Source organism: Chroicocephalus ridibundus, chromosome 3 (genome assembly GCF_963924245.1).
Source record: "Chroicocephalus ridibundus chromosome 3, bChrRid1.1, whole genome shotgun sequence".
NCBI lineage: Eukaryota > Metazoa > Chordata > Aves > Charadriiformes > Laridae > Chroicocephalus > Chroicocephalus ridibundus.
Genome location: NC_086286.1, coordinates 52,048,509 through 52,068,535, shown reverse-complemented (window position 1 = coordinate 52,068,535; position 20,027 = coordinate 52,048,509). Strand labels below are relative to the sequence as shown.

Sequence of the window (20,027 nt, the reverse complement as noted above, 5' to 3'; positions counted from 1 at the left end):
ATTCAGCCCTCTATAGCCAATTCCTAAATAAAAAAATAGTTTAGGCACCTTTAAAACTAATTTATTTCAGAAATCTCATTTATACATTAGCCATGAGTTCTTTTAGTAAAAAGTATTTAAGTATGAAAGTAAAAAAAAAAAAAGCTGTTTAAAATATAGCTTTTTAATAAAATCCAACAAGCTTTAATCAGACCTTTCACATATTCTCATTAAGCTTTTTCCATAAGGCACATGTATAGACATTTGAAAGGAGCAGTTAATTATAACTTACCAAATCTTTACAACATTTATTATAAAACTCTGTCTTTGGAAAAGCATACAATGAATAATATACAGACATAAATGTCACTTTGAAAATTTTAGACAGAACTGCAAATGAAATCGTTCTGCATACTACCCAGATCTTAGTGGCTTGCCTCCACTGGGGAATAAACTGTTACTGTATGCAAAGTAGTTTTCAGACTACTCTGCACAAAGTATTTTAAGCTTTTTTTGACAAAAAAGTATGTTTAAAGTTCCAGGGTAAACACAAACAGTTCACCCATTTTATTTTTTTAAACTATTTCTAGTAAAAATTATTTTATTCCCCAATGCAAAAGGCAAGGAAAATACTAAATTGTTACTGGGTATTTCATGAGTGGAAAAGTATAGTTTTCCAAGCAAAATTCAGAGAGGAAGAAAAGTTGGCTTTTAAAGTGTACAGCGGTTCCTGTTATTAATTTACCCTAGACAGGATGAGAAGCATTTAATCACAGCATCCCTTTAAAAAGAAAAAAAAAAGTCCATTAAGATATTTGTTATTTTCTTTAGATACACAACCATTACATATTTAAAAATATTACATAAACTAAAGGAAAAAAAATCAATAGTTTATCAAATGCAAGATCTTAACGGTCACGTGGAGCATGCCTATAGCACCAGCTAAAACAAAGGCTCCGGCCCATTCTGAAGCTCAAGTCTGCACATATTGTCTAAGTCTGCCACACTGTTTACACTGAAGCACACGATAAAATGCAGACACGGTGTTTAAAATTGTTCCACAGCACACCTGGTGGCTTAGCAGAGGTATCAAAGTCTTATTTCACACAGGCTGGCCAGCGCGGGCATGGCTGAGGAGCATGTCAAATCCAGACAATCGGCAAGGCGCAGGTGCTTTGAGTCTGAGCCACAGTGGAGTTAGACCCTCATGTTGCAGGGGAAAAAAAACCCTACAGCCTGAAGGGTTTAAAGTGCATGTACTAACAGTGCAGGATGATGAGCTGGCTCAGCCTTAAGGTTTGAGAGATCTAAAGGGGTCTATTTAACTGACAACAAACTGTTTCCTGACTATTCTACTTAGATCACTCACTTCAGTCATCTTCATTTTTCATTTTCTCAAAAATGTAATAACTTATTAAGGAGCGGAATTTGTATTCTGCTGCTAGTCAATTTGAAAAACGAAGAAAAATACTATCGTGACTCCTTAAAGTCATTGTATGTATGGCTTTTTGTTGTGGTGGTTTTGGTGGTTTTTATTGTTGGTGTTTAGATGTTGGTTTGGGTTTTTTTTGCCATGCCCGTAGAAAAGCCACCATTAAATCAAAAACAAACAAACCAACCAACCCACCCCAAAACCTTGAACAAGTAAATTGTTAAGAGGAAACCCCTGGAGTTAAACCAAGTAATGATAATTTTGTTGAAATCAAGATAAATGCATACTTTAAACAAATAACATAATACTGTTCTCTGGCACTTAACACGGTTTAGATCACTATTTCTGTAAGAAAGGCAGCCTATGCAAGAAATTTATGATAGCATTCCTCATAGGCAAATAACTCAATAATCCCTACAGAAATCACTGTACTACTAAAAGCAGCCTGTGTAAAATTCAGTTCTTTGGTTTGTAAAATCTAATAGACAAATAAAACCAAAGAAATTAAGTGATGCATACAACCTAATGGTTTTTTCAACAGAATTTAAAGTACTGTTGGGAGGGAAGAAAAGACCAATGACTAGTAGCTCAACTTGCTTTCTGTGCAGAGCAGAATATTTAATAAAAAAAAAAAAAAAAAGGAATGAATGACCCTACTGAAACTGTCACATCGCCACAGAAACTATAAGAATTCAGAATAGTATGTTTGACTGGGTTAGCTTGAGGTGTCAGAAATAGTAAGATGATAATTTGAAGCCTAAATTCAGTTAAAGTATTTAATCCATTGTAATTATCAGCTACTATCTCAAAAAAAAAAAAAAGAATACACAGCTTAATCCTCCCTAGGTCTATTCCAAAGCTTTAAAAAAAAAAAAAAAGTAAAAATCCGTAGTACAGATTTTTTTCTGGCAAAGTTCCAGAAACATGACAGGAAGATACCAGATGAAAGGGATAGACTTTTGGTATTCTTTTTTTCCCCACTTTAACTACAGAAAACCTCATTAAGTAATATACAGACATGGAAGCACTTTATTTTTTTAAAACACACTGCTGAAAGAACAAACTGTATTTTACGTGAAACATCATAGATAAAAATAGATTCTTCGGTTTGTTTACTTGCATGTGGTTTCACTCTGTGTTTGGCTAGCTTTCGTTCCCTTTTTGTACATTAAAGAGTGAAAGAGAGAAGCTTGCCAACATGAAAATCAGCACGAAGTATTGCCTCTGCCTCTCCGAAAAATGATGGAGGAATTCAGAAGTAGACTTGTTTGTTTGCTTTTAACTAAGACCTCAGACCTATAAGTTATCTTTAATGCAAGTACTGGGAAAGTTCCTATTGCATCAATGCATTTTTAAATCATTGCAGATTTTAAACAAAAACTCAATTTATTTTCAGTGATGAAAACTAGAATGAGATTTAACAAAGAGAATCACTATGCACTTTACTTGTATTTAAAGCTTATATTAAGCATTATTTTGAGTTCAGCTATGTCATTTTCTAAAAACTAAAAGGAAAGGGAGGATGCTATGTTTTTTCATATACTGAATTTAAGGACTTTTCTTCCCTCCCTAGCACAAAGGTCACTGACTTTTTTTAAAAGGAAGTAATTATGCAGACTCACCTTGCAAAAGGAATATATGACAGACTATACCTGAAAAAAAAAAAAGGAGAAAAGAAGTATATTTGACAGAGTATTCATGTCTCCTAGAACACACTTCACTTCACTTCGTTCCAGCATTAATAAAAGCAACCTGTTCTAACAAAACTTTAAAGAACATTACCTACTCAATTTAATGCTTACCTACGAAAAGATGACATGCTTGGACAAGAACTATATGTGCTGCCAAGGATTCTCTGGTTTACTTCTTCCTTGGGATTTTTTTTAATATAGTTTGTAACTTCTATTGCCCATAAACTTTAAAAAGCTGATTTACTATCATCAGATTCAAAAGGAATGGAGATTTCTGGGAAAAACGTATTCTTCAAGATGACAGAGACAACTTTTACCGGTTTAAAACACAATATGCATTACTATGCAAATATATATCTTCTAATCATATTATTTATGTAACCCTAAATACAGATATATGCTGTAGTATAAGTAATATGCCACAATTGTGAAACTCAAACAGCTGATAATTCTATTATCCACTGAAACTTCCTGCTTGCAAGGCTCCAGGCTATGTTTTGGTGCTGTGCCCAGCCTGATCAAGCTCTAGGACACTTAACAAAAGTCAAGCTGGCTGCTGTAAACATGCAGAACACAGTCTGAGTTAACAGTCTTCCCTCTGTCTAGTATCAACCGTTTACTTGGGCCCAGCATGATGCCCAACAGTCCCTATCCTGAACAAATGGCTATTTGTCCTCAGATCCAAGTTCAGTATAGACACTGTGCATTGAGGGCAAGTTCAAACAAGAACTGTGGTCACCTTGAATCGCGTAAGAGTTAGTACCAACTAATTCTCCTGGGACAAGGAGACCAAGTGTGTTCAGTTGTATCTCCATGGAGAAAGCAGTAACTTCCAAAACGTCTGCCAGGCTTGCAATCATTCACCTAACTGTGCTCACACATTCCCAAGCCTAGCCCTGGAGCGCATCCGGATGGTCATCAATAGTACCTGCCACACTAAGCTTACGCTCTCACATCCACCTACTCTTTCTGCGGTGCTGCTGAATAGCCTTGGGGGCAGGACACACCCTATGAAAATGTCATTTATTTTCCTCCACTTCAAAAATGAAAGTTTAGTTAGAACTCAAAAAAGGAGGAGATAATCAAAAGCAGGGCATATGCATATACAGTTTCCACAACAGAGAAAAGGCATGAGATCTTTTTTGCATATATATTCCTTTCATAATTCCTCATGTAAGTTCACACATTGCAGAATATACTTAAAATTACCATTTTTGCAAGACGATTGCATATACATTTTGACAAAGTCACACAGCCTAGCTTAGAAAAACAGATTGAGGCTAGCATTTGGGCACACTTACGTTATGTGAAGCGTATATATAGAGGCTTATAATCATGCGGGTGTAGGGGTAGGGAGAAGAAATGAAAATTAACTTTAAGAATCTTACCAGGTCATTGCCAAGAACTGCAATATGCAGAATAACACTGCCAAACCTTTTTTGTTCCACTAAGTAAAAATAAAGTAAATATTGCAAGTTAGTTCATTTTGTACCAGTCTATACTATAAACAATTGCACCAGCCTTTTCAGCCAAAAATTTAGTTAACTGACAATGCCTAAATTGCCTTGTTTTAACTTAATTTTCTACTCTCCTCCACTCTAAGAACTTTCCACTCATTCCATTAGCATCATGCTATGAAAACCTTCTCTATCTTTGAAAAACACTTAACAGCATCAATGCTAACACGTTCATTCATGATACTGTACTTCTGCAAATATGGAAGTTCACTTCAGCTACATATTCACTTCTACGGAACATAACTACAGCCAGTTTTTCAATCAAGATGCCTGAAGGTACTTGTTCTGTCTCACTTCCTTTGTCTTAATCAGTTTAATATTCTGTACCCGTGGTTTCTAAAGACCACTACATATTCTCTGACATAAGTACACATCACTAAGATGAAAGTGTATTTTTAACTTGCTGTTCTTAGTCCAGAGGTCTGCAGACTGAACATGATGTTCTAGATTTTGTATTCTCATCTACATTACATGCAGGTAGAAGGGTGCATTTGCTTTATAGCCAGTGGGCTCTTCACCCCACATAAGTTCAACTGCAGTTGAAAACACAAATTCCACACACACAACCACCTCATCTTTCCTCTGCAACTGAACTGTATGTTAAAGCTGTAATACAATTAATAAACTAACCATGCTAGATTAGTCTTTAGAGGAACAAAGTATTTTCACTTACCCAGAATACAGCACACAGAGTCAATACTAGGAAAAGCTGTGGGGAGACAAAAGGAGAGACAAAATAAGAAAGTAATGAATACTCAAATACACAAAGCAAATACAGTAACTGTTTTCATGTTTTCAGTGTGTAATCAGCATTTTCAGAACTGACTCATGAAACAAGCAGAGCCAAAGGCTGTCACACAGCGACTATATGCTGAACTCTATGTAAAGGGGTGTTTTCCAAAGCACAAGTATGATGCGCTCCATGGCCAGAAGGGCTGGGACAAGTCTTAGAAGAAGGAGGAGGTAGGACCTGAATTCAGGACGCAAGAGGAGTATAACCAGGTCTGTGTAGCCTTATGTGTTAGGTCTATTAAGAGGTGGGCTTAGACGATAAAGCTTGCTTGAAAGCAACCAAGCGGTCTGGGAACTGCTATTCTATTATTTCAGTACATAGTATCATTTTGGATCTAGTATTCATAACACCAACATCTGACCACAAAGGTACGTGCATCACCATGAATAACCTCTTACTAAAAACAGCCATTCACAATTAGCATATTCTGCAAACACAGGCTCTGCTTCTACTGCCAGTGTGTTTTTTCCATCTTCTGACAGTAAAGAGCCTACTAGGGAGCAGCTGCCTCATACACAGTGAAAAAGTTCACACGAAGCTTTATTCAAGCTACGCCTTTGATGGAACATTACAATGATATGGTTTACTATGCCAAATTAATCACACCATTTGTGCAAGCTTAAGCATCACTTTGAACTTTTCCACTAAATCTCACCTGGCTCCCTCCGTTTGTCAATATCCATAGTAGAAAACAGAACAAAACTCTAAATTAATTTGCACTGAAAAAATTTTGTTGGCGTTTCATTGAAAGAAATTAAAATAACAGACTCTCTTGAATTTTCCAAACGTACTTGTGACTCCTGAGCTGCCTGTAATTCTAGCTTTGTGTCAGCATGGGGAAGAAAACAGTAAAATACATCAAAAGTTTTCTAAACTTTAGAAGTTTTCCAGTTCTTCTCTGTATTACCGAAACTTTCCATTCTAACACTCTTAGCTCTCATCCAACGATGCGATGTTATTAGATGTAACCTTTCATTCTGTCTTTTCCTAACCTTGTTGGTAGCTTCTCTCCATGGGTATTTAGGTAGGTCTGTGATGTTTTTTCTACTCTGTTATCCTCCCATTTCCCTGACGCGTCTTGTTTCTACACTCTTCAAAGTCACCATGTCTGAGCACAGTGGATGATAGGATCATCAGAGCAAATAATAATTTTCGTGCTGACTGTTTTAGCGTCTGGTTTAGACCCTCAGCTTGACCAGAAAAAGCCCACAACTGTAAAGTGTTGGAGAATTCATGGTCAGCAAACACAGACTCTAGAAAGCTGGGAGATATTCTTGGATGGTTTTACATCCCTAGGACTTGTAACTTGGTATGATTTGGAAGAGATGGCAAAAAGTCACCTCTTTAAGAAAGCTTGGAGTCCAAGCAACGATTGTCACTTCTCCAAAAGTTGTGGGCAAACGTGAGCTTCTCAAATGAGATAACTTTTTTTTTTTTTCATGTGAGTGTGTGATAGAAAGAATATACAACCCATATGACAGCCATCCAGAAAGAATTCATTAAGAGTTTCTTATCCACATCAGCTGTAATCAACTAGAAAAGAAAGCTATATGATAGGGAGAATAGGACAGCCAACCACATTTCAAAAATAAAAGCTAAAACAAATCAGGAAGAACAAGAGAGAAAATAAGCACAAAACAAAGCAGCAGCAAGGGCAGAAACTTGTTTTTAACTACCTAATACAGAGTTCTGGGATAGGAATTCTGGGATTGGGTCAGGGCTGTTTTTTCCATCCTCCTGGAAGAAGAAATGATGGCCATGGAAGTAAAGGAGCCAAGGACCTCACAATGGAGAGGTGTGAAGCTGAACATAGAGCTTCCCTGACTTTGGGGAGAGAAATTAATTTTCTCCATTGCTTTGAAAATGCTGAACCACTAAGCTATACAAACAGAGCTACAGCCAACAAACAACTGTCAAGCTAGACTTGGTGACCACTGACTTTTCACGGTAGCTGAAGTCTAGCCTTCTTCTTGAAGAAATTGGTTTAGAAAACAAATTAGAAAAAAATCAACATAATATTAGCATTTAGTAAGAAATAATTAGTAAAGAACATTTTACTCCAAATGATTAATTAAAAAAAAATCATAAGCAACAAAAACACAGGCTCACAGAAAGAAGTTAGACAGTATTTATGATACACAAAGTTAATCAGCTTGACTATTATTACTCAGTACAAAGAAGCGGTGGACTGAGAAAGAACATCCCTTAAGTAAAGCCTCAGATTTAGCTTTGAAGCTAAATGAAAGCTTTTTAGCAAAAGGAAGTAAAGATAATATATTTACCAACATCACAACTGTAGCTACTAATCTTTTTGGCTCAAACATTGCTTTCAATTGCTTCAGTGGCCCCATCAGGAAACATGTACTAATAGGAGGGGAAAAAACAAAACAAATGGTAAATCACTTTCAAATAAATCTTTGCAAAAGACAATAAGTAATAAACCAGTTTTCCAACAGATGACTACAAAGGCTTTAAAAAAGGCATTTCAGTCTTTAGCAACAGACACCTGCTAGAATGATAAATGCAACATTCCACAACTTTAGTCCTAGGAACAGATTATGTACTGAGTTGCCCTTGGTCATTAAATCCTTTTCAAAACACTACCACTTATAGCAGAGTTGAAGTCTAGTGAATTTCATGTTGAGGCTGTTCTAAGAACTGGCTTGCCAAAACTATGCAAGGAATACAAACCAAACTTCTGTAGAAAATTTCTCTTGAACAATAAACTTCTCACCCAGGCAACGTGCAAGTAGCTACAATCAAGATTACAGGGAAGCTCTAACTCTTTGCCCAAACTCAGCAAGGGAAAAAAAGGAAAAAAGTTCAGTAGTTTGTATTAAATCCTCCCGCTTTCTTCTACTCTGTAGTTAACTTGAAAGGAGAATGAAAACTATCAGCAACGCTATGCTGTACCTGTTAATACAAAGAAATGTGATGTGAACCAAGAATCCCCAACCATAGGAGTAATTATCTGGCTTCAAATATTCTGAGATGAGTCTCTCTCTTCTCTGTCACTGAAGCCATTCTGCTTTGTAGAAAACATTTAGTGAGACAGTGAGAACGCCTACAACCTTGTGGTGGTCTGAATGTTCTACTACAGAACAGGAAACCTAGTTTAACTCCTTTTCTAGTTAATATTTATTTATATGAAATAAAACAATCAGTAGCAGGGAAGAGTTTGGTAGAGCTTCCTCCCGAAACTAGTCATAAGACTGGTGAAGCACGCATCTTCTAAGAGAGAAGTAGTGTGAGAATCCACATCCTAAGCAGTAAACTGAACCCGTGATCCCCCAAATGTTCTCCTACCAGCAACTTTGTATATATATTCCCTTCTCTTCACTTTTTTTTTTTCTTCTTTAAGAAAAGTTGCGTAGGCAGACCTCAAAAGTCCCTATTTTATGGAAAAAAAGAGTGTTCTCGATTCAATAGAAGTAGTGTTTTAAATTCACTGAAATCCAAACGAACTTTGTCTTAGTAGTTTTTAATCTTGGCTGCTGGACCACAAAATTAAATTGAGACAAAAAAGAGACCTGAAGAACTAGAATAAAAAATTAGTTAGCTAGTGGAAGGATAGGGATGATGAAAATATGGTGGTAAAAACGAGGGAGGTTCAGGCCACATAAAATAGGCAGAAAAAAAATACAGAAAGCAAAATGCATTGATGCTAGCCTGATTAGCATTGAAGGACAGGCATCACAAGAACTTCTGCAGAGATCTGAGAGAATCCATAGGGAGTAGAAAGGCTGGAAAAAGTCTAGAGATCCTCCACTTAACACAGAGTTATTTCCTACATACAACACATTCTGTAGAAGGTACACTCACCATCCCAGAGAATAATCAAATAAATATCATTGTTTTCATGTTTGTAGCTAGAAAATGATAGTAAAAACAAGCTAGACAGGACTACTTATTAAGAGTGGTAACTGTATTTGTTTTAAATATGGACTTGCAAACAAACCTGAAAAAGTTTAAATCTCCTTGTCAATTTAGGAGTTTATTGTCATTTCCTACTGTTCTTAGAACACAGTTGCCTATTTTTTATATCTAATAGGACTACTGAAGGGGAAGGGGGACTCTTTTCACTTCTAATTTTAGTTGTAATTCAGACTAAAGTTTTTCAGCATTCTCTGAAAAGAAATACCAGTCTAAAAGCTTTCCTCTTAGTTCACCGACAATAAAGACTTGATTAGTACCAAGTTTATAAAATGCTAATTTAATTTGAAGCAATGGAAACACACCCAAAATACCAGGTTAAAAAACCAAACCAAACAAAAAAAAACCCCAAACAAAAATACAACAACAAACAATAAATAATAAGGTAAGGGAGAGAAAGGGAAATACTCAGTTTTGCCTACCTCCAGTATTAACTTTTTATCTTGTTTTAGTACAAGACGGAATAGTTATACAAATGAGAGACTCAATTCCAGTGTAAACATCTTTGTGCCCTAAAAATTTGTTGAGGAAAAGCAGTACACCATCATATTTCTCAAATATTAATGTCACACTGCCTGAGTTTTAACAAATTAGCAATGCTTTGACTCAAGAGTTAAGTGACTTGATTAAAGTCATGGGTCCATGAAAGTCAAGACCAGACTCCACGGGTTCTGAGTCCCACGACCATGCTTCAACTATGCTAAGAGAAGGACAAACAGAAACTGAAAATACTTTATTGAGATTAAGTTGTTTCTTACATGTCTTTCAGACAGTGAAAGAAGACTTTTAGATCCTAGGAGGTCCCTTCTACAAATCTTTTGAGACTAACTGCTACAGGGAACACTGCAAATAACCAACCACAGAGTTTAAAATGCACTGTGAATGATTTTTAGATTCTGCCTGGCCTTACAGTCAAAATGAGGATTTCCTGAGCCTCTCCTTTTTCAAAGAGTTTTCCTAGAAACAGGATGACCTCTCTGTTAAAAGCAAAAAGCTCCTTCCAGTAACAAAGCATCCACACAGCATGCAGACTAGTTTGCCCCTGAAACTGAGGTACGTCTGTACCTGGCAGAAGGACTTAGCTTAGAGAACAAAACATTCAGCAAGCAGTTTTTTATTCATACTTCAGATAGCAGTTGTGACGTGTCTACAAAACAATCACATAAAACATTACAATGCGGCAATAACAAGTGAATAACTAATATTCACTATTTATTAATCTTAAAACTGTAAGATAAACAAGACTTTATGTTATTAGCATTTCAATGTGAAAACAATGTTTATACACAACATAAACAGCATTTTAGTGTAAAAGCAAATGGAAATGTAGATGAAAAGGAGGATACTTTTCTAATAACAATAATTAAGAAATCGTACCTGGCTAACGCAGCAATATTTCCCAGGGTGTAAAACACTGCAAAAAGTTTGATCCCCTTTGGGAGCCATAGCAATGCTGTCCCCTATAAAAGATAGGTTATTTGTATGGTTTTAATTAGTTAATTCAATTTATTTAGATTTTCTAGTCTACGAATATATTTTCAGACTACAAAGACTGTCATTCTAACCTGTAGCAGAGTATACTGTTCTCAAGATCAGTAGTAGTCAATATTCAGCATACTTCTATTGCCACCTACTGGCAAAATTATGTATTGATTTACTGTATTTCACCATATTTTTACAATTAGGCAATGCCTATCTATATTGTTTATACCATTCATTTGCACTGCTTATATTCTGTTTATGACACTTTCAGTTTTGTTAGAATGCCCCACTATACATCATATACCTCTGCACACAAAGGAAAAAATGTCATAAAGCCACACTAATATCCACCATCTCCTTTCTCCTCCAATCAACCATCTGGACTCACAGTCCAGATATGCCCTGAGGCTGAATAGAAATATTTCAGAACCCTTACGTTCAGACATCTCTTATTACCACTAAGCACAAAAAAATCCCAAGCTTTCCACTGATCACAGTTCTTTATGTTGATCAGGGAGAAATAGAGCCTAAACTAGAAGCAAAACGTGTTTTTTTAGTTTGTTTGGGTTTTTTAACTTTTTGGGGGTTTTTTGTTTGTTGTTTTTTTTCTTAAGCTGTGATGTGGACACTGTGTCCTGCAAAGAAAAAAAAGCAACTATATTCTACCCAATTGCAATGTCAGTGGGAATCTATGGTGCCTGTTTGCACAGACCACAGTTCAAGCAACCGTGGAAAGCTGCAAGAGAAGGGTGGAATTGTATTCTACAATGAAGACATAGGGACGCTTTGCAAAGACCTGCAATTTTGACCAGCCAAGAACATAATAAATATACCAAGAGGTCCATAATCTGAAGCAGAAGAAGGTGGAGTTGCCATCTCTCAGCTTCATGTGGCAAAACTTTGCTAGGGAGCTGCCTCCAAACCATCCAAGATACAAGGTCCACTAACACACCAGCAGAGTTTCAACTCTTATCTATCAAGCTCAAGATAACTCAAGGAAACCAAGATCCTAAAGCCTTTTATCGGTTGTTTCATAATTTCACACTATGTGATACAGAATAAGCACAAAGATTAAACACAAAAAAAAGCAGGAAAAAAAAGTTAGTTAACCTGTCCAGAAATAGGTACTAAAGCACAAACGTGGTGTGCACTAAGATTTGTGATTATACTGGTTAAATATTACTTCCAAAAAAAATGGAGGGGGGAGGGAGTCAACCAAATAATGCTTAAGCAACCCTAAAAAATGGATATTCCAACCCAATCTAGAGCTTCCTCCCTAGAAGTTGCCCCTTCTCTAACACAAGCATCTGAGCAGAGTTTGCGTCACTGTACGTGGCATAGATATCAATATGAAGAATACCACTCTCCTGTTCCTTTCTTGAACTGATTACCACTTAAATAAGACCTCTTGTAGGTAAGACCAACAATCGTTCTGGTTTACCTCTGAGTCTCAGGGAGCCTAACAAACCACAAGTTTTGATAAAGAATCGAAGCTTCCACCTGCAGGAGAATCCAACCAGTGCCTATCTCTGAGTGAGCGCCTCAATCAACAGGTTGCTCCTTCACAGTTGCTTCTTCCTGTCATTACGTAAGTCTCCTTGGTTTAAAAACTTTTCATGGGAAATGAAAGGGAAACAGCAGTCATCGAAATAATGGCAAAACCAGAAACTAATGCACGCAGGTCAAGTTTGTCCATCCTACCACCAGAATACATTACAAGTCAAGGCAATCTGCCTGACAGTCTCCACAAAAACTCCAAATGTCATCCACACGCATTAGCCAAAGGCTGCTGACTGGCTGACATTAAACGTCATGCTCTGTGAAGAGCCAACATCCTACTTCATAAGAAAAAAAAAAAAAAAAAGAGGAAAAAAAAAAAGAGGAAAACACACAAACCCAAGAGTCTGGATGCTTTTTGTTATTTCCCCTGCTTCTGAGCCTTTCCATGCAGATGAACTGTGAGTTACCTGTGTCAGTTTTTGATAGACACAATCAATTAATAGTTCTCAACTTTTAACTGCAGGTTTGAGCCTCCTGCCAACACCTCAAGTTCAAGAATGAACAAATGATTTGCTGACCCTAAGATCAATAGGAGCGCAGCAGGTTTTTCAAGTGTCAGCATGCTACCACAGTCATCACCTGTTGATTTGTGGGTGTGACAGGTTACACTTGTCGTTTCTTCAGGCTTTAAAAACCTTTCAAGTCTCCCTCTCCTGTTTCCCTTTTATTGTACAGAATAAAAAAAAAATGGGTACACACTGAACAACAGCAAAAGCTCCTTCCTAGTACATCACTCACAAATCTAGTTTAAAAATATTGCATATTTTGTCACCGTTCAAACCTTTTAGTAAGAATTTTTATTACTCTACAATAAAAATACTCTGCTGCAAATGGTAGAAAGATGGTTAAAATAATAATTTGCAGAGCAACAGCCCCTATATTATACATTTAATGTCCAGTTAAATTTATGAATACAAAATTTAGGATATATGATAAAGCAAACACAGAATCACTTTACTTACAAGAATAGAACATACAATGCCAGCAACAAAACATATGGCAAACCATCTGACTCGAGTACCAAAGCTAAGTGTTGAGGCATCAAGGACCTTAATAGAAAGAGAGAGAGAAAAATAAAAAGGGTATTACAAACCCAGTTTTGAACAATCCAAAGGACATTTTTTCTTCATTACTGAAATCCTTAATTTCAAACAAAACAAATTTTTTAGCCAGAAACTATTATTTTACCTTGCTTAACAGCTGCCTGCATATTAATTATTTCAGTTTAATTACATTAGCAATTTTGAAACACATTTCCAAAACAAATAAACAAAAGAGACAAAACCTGTGAAGGTACATCCTTGCACTAAAGCAATACTGATCCACTTTCAAACAGACTTTCTTTTCACCATACAATTACAATTGAAAATTCTCACAATTGTACCAAAGCAGAAGAATGAATGGACCTTTAGCAATTTGCAGATGAACATGTCTGTCTGTGCAGCACTGTGTGGTCCTATAGACATTACTGCCTTCTCCTGTTACTAGACAGAACCCTTTGTACGTATTAATACAAGTATCTACCACAATCATTATGATTCCACTTCAGTTCCTGTTCCTTACAGGGTGAAGGTGTAGGCAGATTAACACGGCCTGCTGTCTCATCAGACAGCTAACTTGCTGAAAGGGGTAATGTTACTTCCTGCCTCTCCAGTATGACTCCAGAACCTGCAAGACCCTTTAATGAGCTGAGCCAGCTGACACAGCTCACAGAGCGGGAAAAGAACTAGCGTTCCTTCTATTCTGATGACTTAGTTCTATGCTAGACTAATGAGCTAAACCAGCTCAGCAAGATGTCAGAAAAGCAGTGGGGCTGATCTAAGGAAAGAGGCAGGGCCACATAGCTGGCAGAACAGCCCCTTTCAGCAGAAGTGACTGGTTAGATAGGCTCAGTTCATCTTCTCCACCAACGCTGTAAGAGCAATGTATTTCAGCTTACTCCAGGTCACTAAAATTAAGTATACTTTCTATTCAAAACTTGTCTATTAAGTGAAACGTTGCTTCAGCTTACGCAAGGTGACTATAAAATGCTAACTCTCCTATTTGTTCAGATGACATAAGCAAACCTGCCCTCTTGTTATCTAGTTTACAGATATTTTCAAACAAGTATTATTAACCAAATATATGTTAGGGCTTCCCCAGCCAATGAGTTTGATATTTCTTCTACTCTTTTGAGAAATTTCTCTTTCAGGTAGTGGTAAGTGAATTAATGAAATTTGGTTACTGATTGGAACGATTTCACATCCGTACAAATGAAGAATCCATACTTAGTTTAATAAAAAAAGGGCCACATACAGGTACACATTTATGTGCTGTGATGAATCAGCATCTGAATTCATCAAAGAATAGCTCGGACTACTTTCTACTTACAAAAAAATTACTAACCTTCTTTAATCAAATTAAATACTTGGGATATTTACTTCAGAAGGGTGATCAGAATAATAAAAATAATCTTTTACACTTGCATACTGTCTGAGCAGACACAGAGCTGGGATACAATATTGTCCTGAATTTTCTTTCCCCTTCTCGATGTTCAGCAGTTGAGACAGAACTTCACAAAGGTCAGAAGACAGAGCTTACCTTGTCAGGTCCAAGTCTTTATCCTTATGTACGCATTAAAGAAATAGACAAAAACAGTAACTGAAAAGATGATTTAGTATTTGAAATCATATCTGATAGTCATATTCCTGAATGCCTATACATGTAAGAAGTGCAGGAAGAGCTGGTAGGACATAACTGAAGATACTAATTTGAATCATGCTTTTAGTTATACCTATTCATGCAACTAATCACATGTACACCCAATATAAAAAAATAGAAAAGAAAAGAGTAAAAATCCTTTCTATCCCTGCTCAGAAATTAAGTGTGGATGGGCCAATACTATCAGCTCACCCAACTCATGCATTTCAGATTGCCTAGAAAACAAGAAAAGGATGAAGGTAAATGGCTTCTTCAGGTGTATCAGGCATATTGCTGCCACTTGCTGCTATTCTACTTCTAGTCTTAATATCTGACCGTGTTCCTGAAACAACTACCAGGAAATCTCATTTTCCATAGCAATTTGAAAATAGCTTTATCTTCATTTAAATCCCTAACAGTTATTAGGTGGAAAACACACCAACACCATAAATAAGTGAACCGCACAAAGGCTTGGAACAAAAAATGCCACAAGATTTAAAACACGATTTTCAAACCAATTTAATACATTTTATGGATTTAATTCTTAAAAACTTAGATTGACAATCGATGCACATGAACTGCAGGAAGATAAGCTGTGGCATGAGGGCTGCTGGAGCACCACAACATAGCATTCTCTGTAATAATAAAACTAAATAGATTAATTGTCATTATATTGATTAAAAGTCATTAAAAATGAAGGCTGATCCTCCAGCCATCTCCAACCATCAAGGCTGATACCATCACCATTTATGTTATCAAGGTGAACCTAGGTAACGCAATGTCTGAAATCCTGAAACTGGAGATCTGGTAATGAATTTTCTTAGTCCCTGATACCTAATAGTTTTTAGGTTTCATGGAAGCAATGGAACTGGTTATCTTTCTGAGATGTCTGTTTTGCGCCTGTAGTGAAGCACCTTGCTGCAGAAGTTGAGTAACAGGTACATAGTTCAGGTACTTAAACCACAGACTGCAGCTTGTGCTAGAATGCCAGGCTACAATCTGTAAAAGTTGAGGACCTGACACAGCGCCTGCCTATTCTGCCGTATGTGATGCAGGCGCAATAATTTCTATAAGAGGGGCTCTGAGACACCCTGAAGCAACAACTCAGAGACTACGAACCAGAACCCTAAGAAAAAGTTAGACAGTCTAGGCTGCCTAGGCAACAACTGCAAGCAATGTAAGGGCGATTTGGACTTTTTTTATTGTCTGACATAAGCCATACAGCTAATCCTAGATTTCAGACAAAAAGAGTTTGCATTACACTCTACGATACTTGCATTAGCAGGAGCTTTCACTTAGAAGACTGAAAAAATTCACATGCAAATTTATATGGGGAACTGTGCAGTGATGGCAGCAAGAGAGTTCCTGTAAAACATATCCTTCTTGTTATACTGCTTATCAGCTTGTTTCTAAGCAATAAAAAAAAAAAGAAATAGAAATTCTTAGTTTTCTATACCAAAGCTTTAATGTTGAACTCCCGGACAAGAAGCAAAGATTTTTATTCACAGGATATTCCAAGAAAATAATACGTCAGAGAAATGACCAAGACATCCAGAAATCAAGAGGAAACCCTAAGTGGAAACTGGAATCCGGAAGGCAGACTTCCTGAAACATAAGGAATGGTCTTGCAATAGTCTAGTACACAAGTTGCAAGTGACAGATAACAGTGTCTTTACTGAATAGCTTGCTATGGACACCCAATAAATCATATGAATGATAATCTGCAAGGCTGCCTTTGTTCAAAAACATTTATGGTGGTTTTGAACATCTACCTCTGCTCCCCCCATATGTTAATTATCTTATAAAAGTTTTCCATGTAGGCAAGCAAAAAAAATAGAAGCACTTTCTTTTACGGGTTTTAAGAAAGATTCTAGAAGTTAACAATTACATTTTTTCTTGATAGTAAATTTAAGAATATGCAAGTGATGGAGAAAACTCAATTTCAAAGAAATGTTGAGTACACTTGCAGAATTGAGTTCTTAAGTAATATTTTAAAGAATATTTTTAGAGATATATTTTCATCTTTCCCTAACAGGCTTCCTTGTATGTATCTCTATCAACACTTTAGAGTAAAATATAAGAAATCTAAATAGCTGGTCTATTCCTCCCTGCTAAAATCTTGTTGAATGTTTTAAGCAGTTGTCAATTGACAACTATCATGAAACTACTGCCAGAAAACAAGCCACCGTGTCAAAAGGACTGATTTTACATTAGTTTTGGTGTTGATAAAGTTAGCAGCATAATGCTGCCCTGACAGCACCATTACACTGGTATGTTTTCAATTTGTTATTGATTTTTTGTAATAAATTCCTTTTAAAAAAAATATTTAGAATAATTGATCATATTGCAACAAGAGGTGACAGCTGGTCATCTGAAGAGCTTAGAAAGTAAGGAAAGACTCCATTGAATCATTACACAATTGTATCACTATATACTTTTCTTCTATTTTACTTAACAGGAATTATTGCTGACTTTATGGTAATGGTTCTGCAAAAATCAAGAAGGAGCAGTATACAGAGACATCTATGAACATAAACCATATGATGGCTATTACACAACTATCAGCTATTCCAAAGAGAGGGCCATTGTTTTTAACCAAACACATGACTTAGTTCCAGGAAGGTCATCTAGAACAGTTGAAAATTTTTACACAGAAAATGCATAACCTTACTTTTTTCTTTTTTTTTTTTCCACAATTTTACCTCTTAAAAAGTGTCCTTCTCCGCGTGGGTGCACATATTTTTTTGCTTTATTACACATACTTTAAAAATAGTCAACACCATTCAGCTGTAAAGCTACAGCTCTAGTGAATATCACATATGAACTTCCTCACTAAAAAAAGGCTTGATTTCTGATGTTCCGGAAACACATTGCTACTTTGAGAGAAACCTACAACAGAGGCATTGGCTAACCTGAACACTTCAGTTTTTCTTCCATGGGTATTTATTTACTTTAAAGAAGATCTTTCTGGTTCATCTTCTCAGCATGAAGCTCCTTTGCACTATGCCAAAGGCATATTTCTATGCTTTCTTCTACCCTGTACTGCACGGGCCTTAAATATAGGCAGATTTTTCCTATCTGAAGTCTTCTCCAGCTATAACAACATCACTACATGCAATAATGAAATCATATATAGCTTAGTTACCAACATTTAACAAATTACACAGTTCTCTCCTCCTCAGGATACACACCTCAAATATAAAATTATTAAATACTTAGGCAGTTATCTCTATTGATTGCTGTCTTAGAACAAGTACCACAGCATCAAGTAAAGGAGAATTCTATGTCACTGTCATGTGTCTCATGTGAAATAAGTCTGGTGATGGCAGATTAATTAATTCTCTTGGAATTGAACTAAGATCAACAGGAACGTAAGTATTTCTCTGATAATCTTGTGATAAGATCAGAAGATGAAGCATCCCTCCCAAAAGCTGGTAGCCAGCCCAGGTGTGAAAGGGCTCAGATGCCACACCACTTCCAGAATCAGTCAGGTGTGGATACAATTTAGCTGCTTTACTGTGGCAAAAAGGCCAAGTTCATAATCCTTGAAGACTAGCATCAACTCAGAGCAAAGACAAGTGAAGCATTTGAGCAGCAAGTTACTGGAACTAATATTATGTCATAAATGCCAACTATACTGAGGTCGTGCTGGTTCATCAAGGTTTATTAGCTGTAGCTCGCATCCAGGCTGCTCTATGTTCCAGCTTCCTCCACCGTGCTCCAGCATCCTGTAGCACACAGTATCAAGGTATTCCACGATCGGGGCACTTCGACCTGCAGTCACACCAGCCAGCTGATAGTACAAATGGCTCTCTGCAAGTATGCTCAGCTTTGCTCCAACCTGGAAGTGACGCCTCAGAAATGTATGGTGTTCAAGCCCAGTTAAAAAACCAAACTGACGATGAGGATGGTGGTGTGGAGGAAACAGAAAAATTAAATTGTACTTGAGGAGCATGGGGCAAGAAAAGGAACCTCAGCCCAATATACAGAAAACTACCTCTGTCTAGAGAAAGTCTTTCACGGCTTTTGCAAATTCAGGGGTATAAGGAAATGAAGAAGCAATTTAAAAAGAAAACCTGAAGCAGCGGACACCGGAACGGGCCTGAGGCAGGGAGGCTCCGGCGACCCCCCCGTCACGGCGCCGCTCAGACCCCTGCGCGCCCCGCGGGGGAGAGGGCGCCGGCCCGCGAGCCGTAACTCGGCGGCCGTTAACGGGGGCCACCAGGCCACCGGTGCAGGGAGAGGGAAGAACGGGTCCCCGCCGGGCGGTACCTGCGTCGTCAGTCCCTGCTCCTCGTCGTCCTGCCCGGTCAGCACCCGCCGCAGCTTCTCCATGCCGTCGCTCGGGCAGGACCGAGCCGAGCCGAGCCGAGCCGGGCCGGGCCGCGCCGGACGGGACGGAACCACTCTCCCTGCCGGGCCGCTGGCCCAACCGGAAGTGACGCGCACCCACAGGCTTCACCCCCTGGCCGTGGGCAGAGCGGCGGTTGGGCGCGAGGCGGCGGCGAGGCCCCGCGCATGCGCACTGGGGCGGCCGCGGGGTGGGGCGGCCCTTAGCGGGGCGGCGGTGTCTGTGGGGCCGCTTCCCCGAGGAGCTTCTGCGGGGTGTCAGCGCCCCTGCCGCCCCGTGACACGCAGGTGGGGGCCAGATGGGCGCCTGCGCTGGGGAGGAAGAGGCGCTTCCCGGCGGAATTGGCTTGTTTCGGTGCGCACGGAAACACGATTTGCATGAACTCGGTAGCGCGAACGGGTAGTTAAATAAGGCCTTTTGTGTGGGCACAGAACGGTAACACCGCGATTGTACCGCCAGAACCGCAGCTAGGGCATGATGGCGCTGCTGAGGGAAGGGGTCTGGGGCGGTGGCTGCCTCGCCCCCTGAGCACAAGGGTCTGTGGGCCTGTGCCTGCTCTAGTCCTGGCTGTGGCGCGGGCGCGGTGCAGGTGGGCCGAGGGTTTGGTCGT

General features: G+C 38.2%; 1 protein-coding gene across 1 annotated transcript; it reads right to left on the bottom strand.

The window, feature by feature from the left end:
* Positions 1 to 45: 45 nt before the first annotated feature.
* SFT2D1 (SFT2 domain containing 1) lies at positions 46 to 19,488 on the bottom strand. Its single transcript, XM_063329173.1, has 8 exons — positions 19,339 to 19,488; positions 13,350 to 13,436; positions 10,723 to 10,805; positions 7,695 to 7,776; positions 5,293 to 5,328; positions 4,491 to 4,549; positions 3,034 to 3,063; positions 46 to 760 (listed from the first exon to the last, which is right to left on the bottom strand). The coding sequence occupies exons 1-8, from the start codon at positions 19,399 to 19,401 to the stop codon at positions 721 to 723; spliced, it is 480 nt and encodes a 159-aa protein (XP_063185243.1). The 5' UTR covers positions 19,402 to 19,488; the 3' UTR covers positions 46 to 720.
* Positions 19,489 to 20,027: the final 539 nt, after the last annotated feature.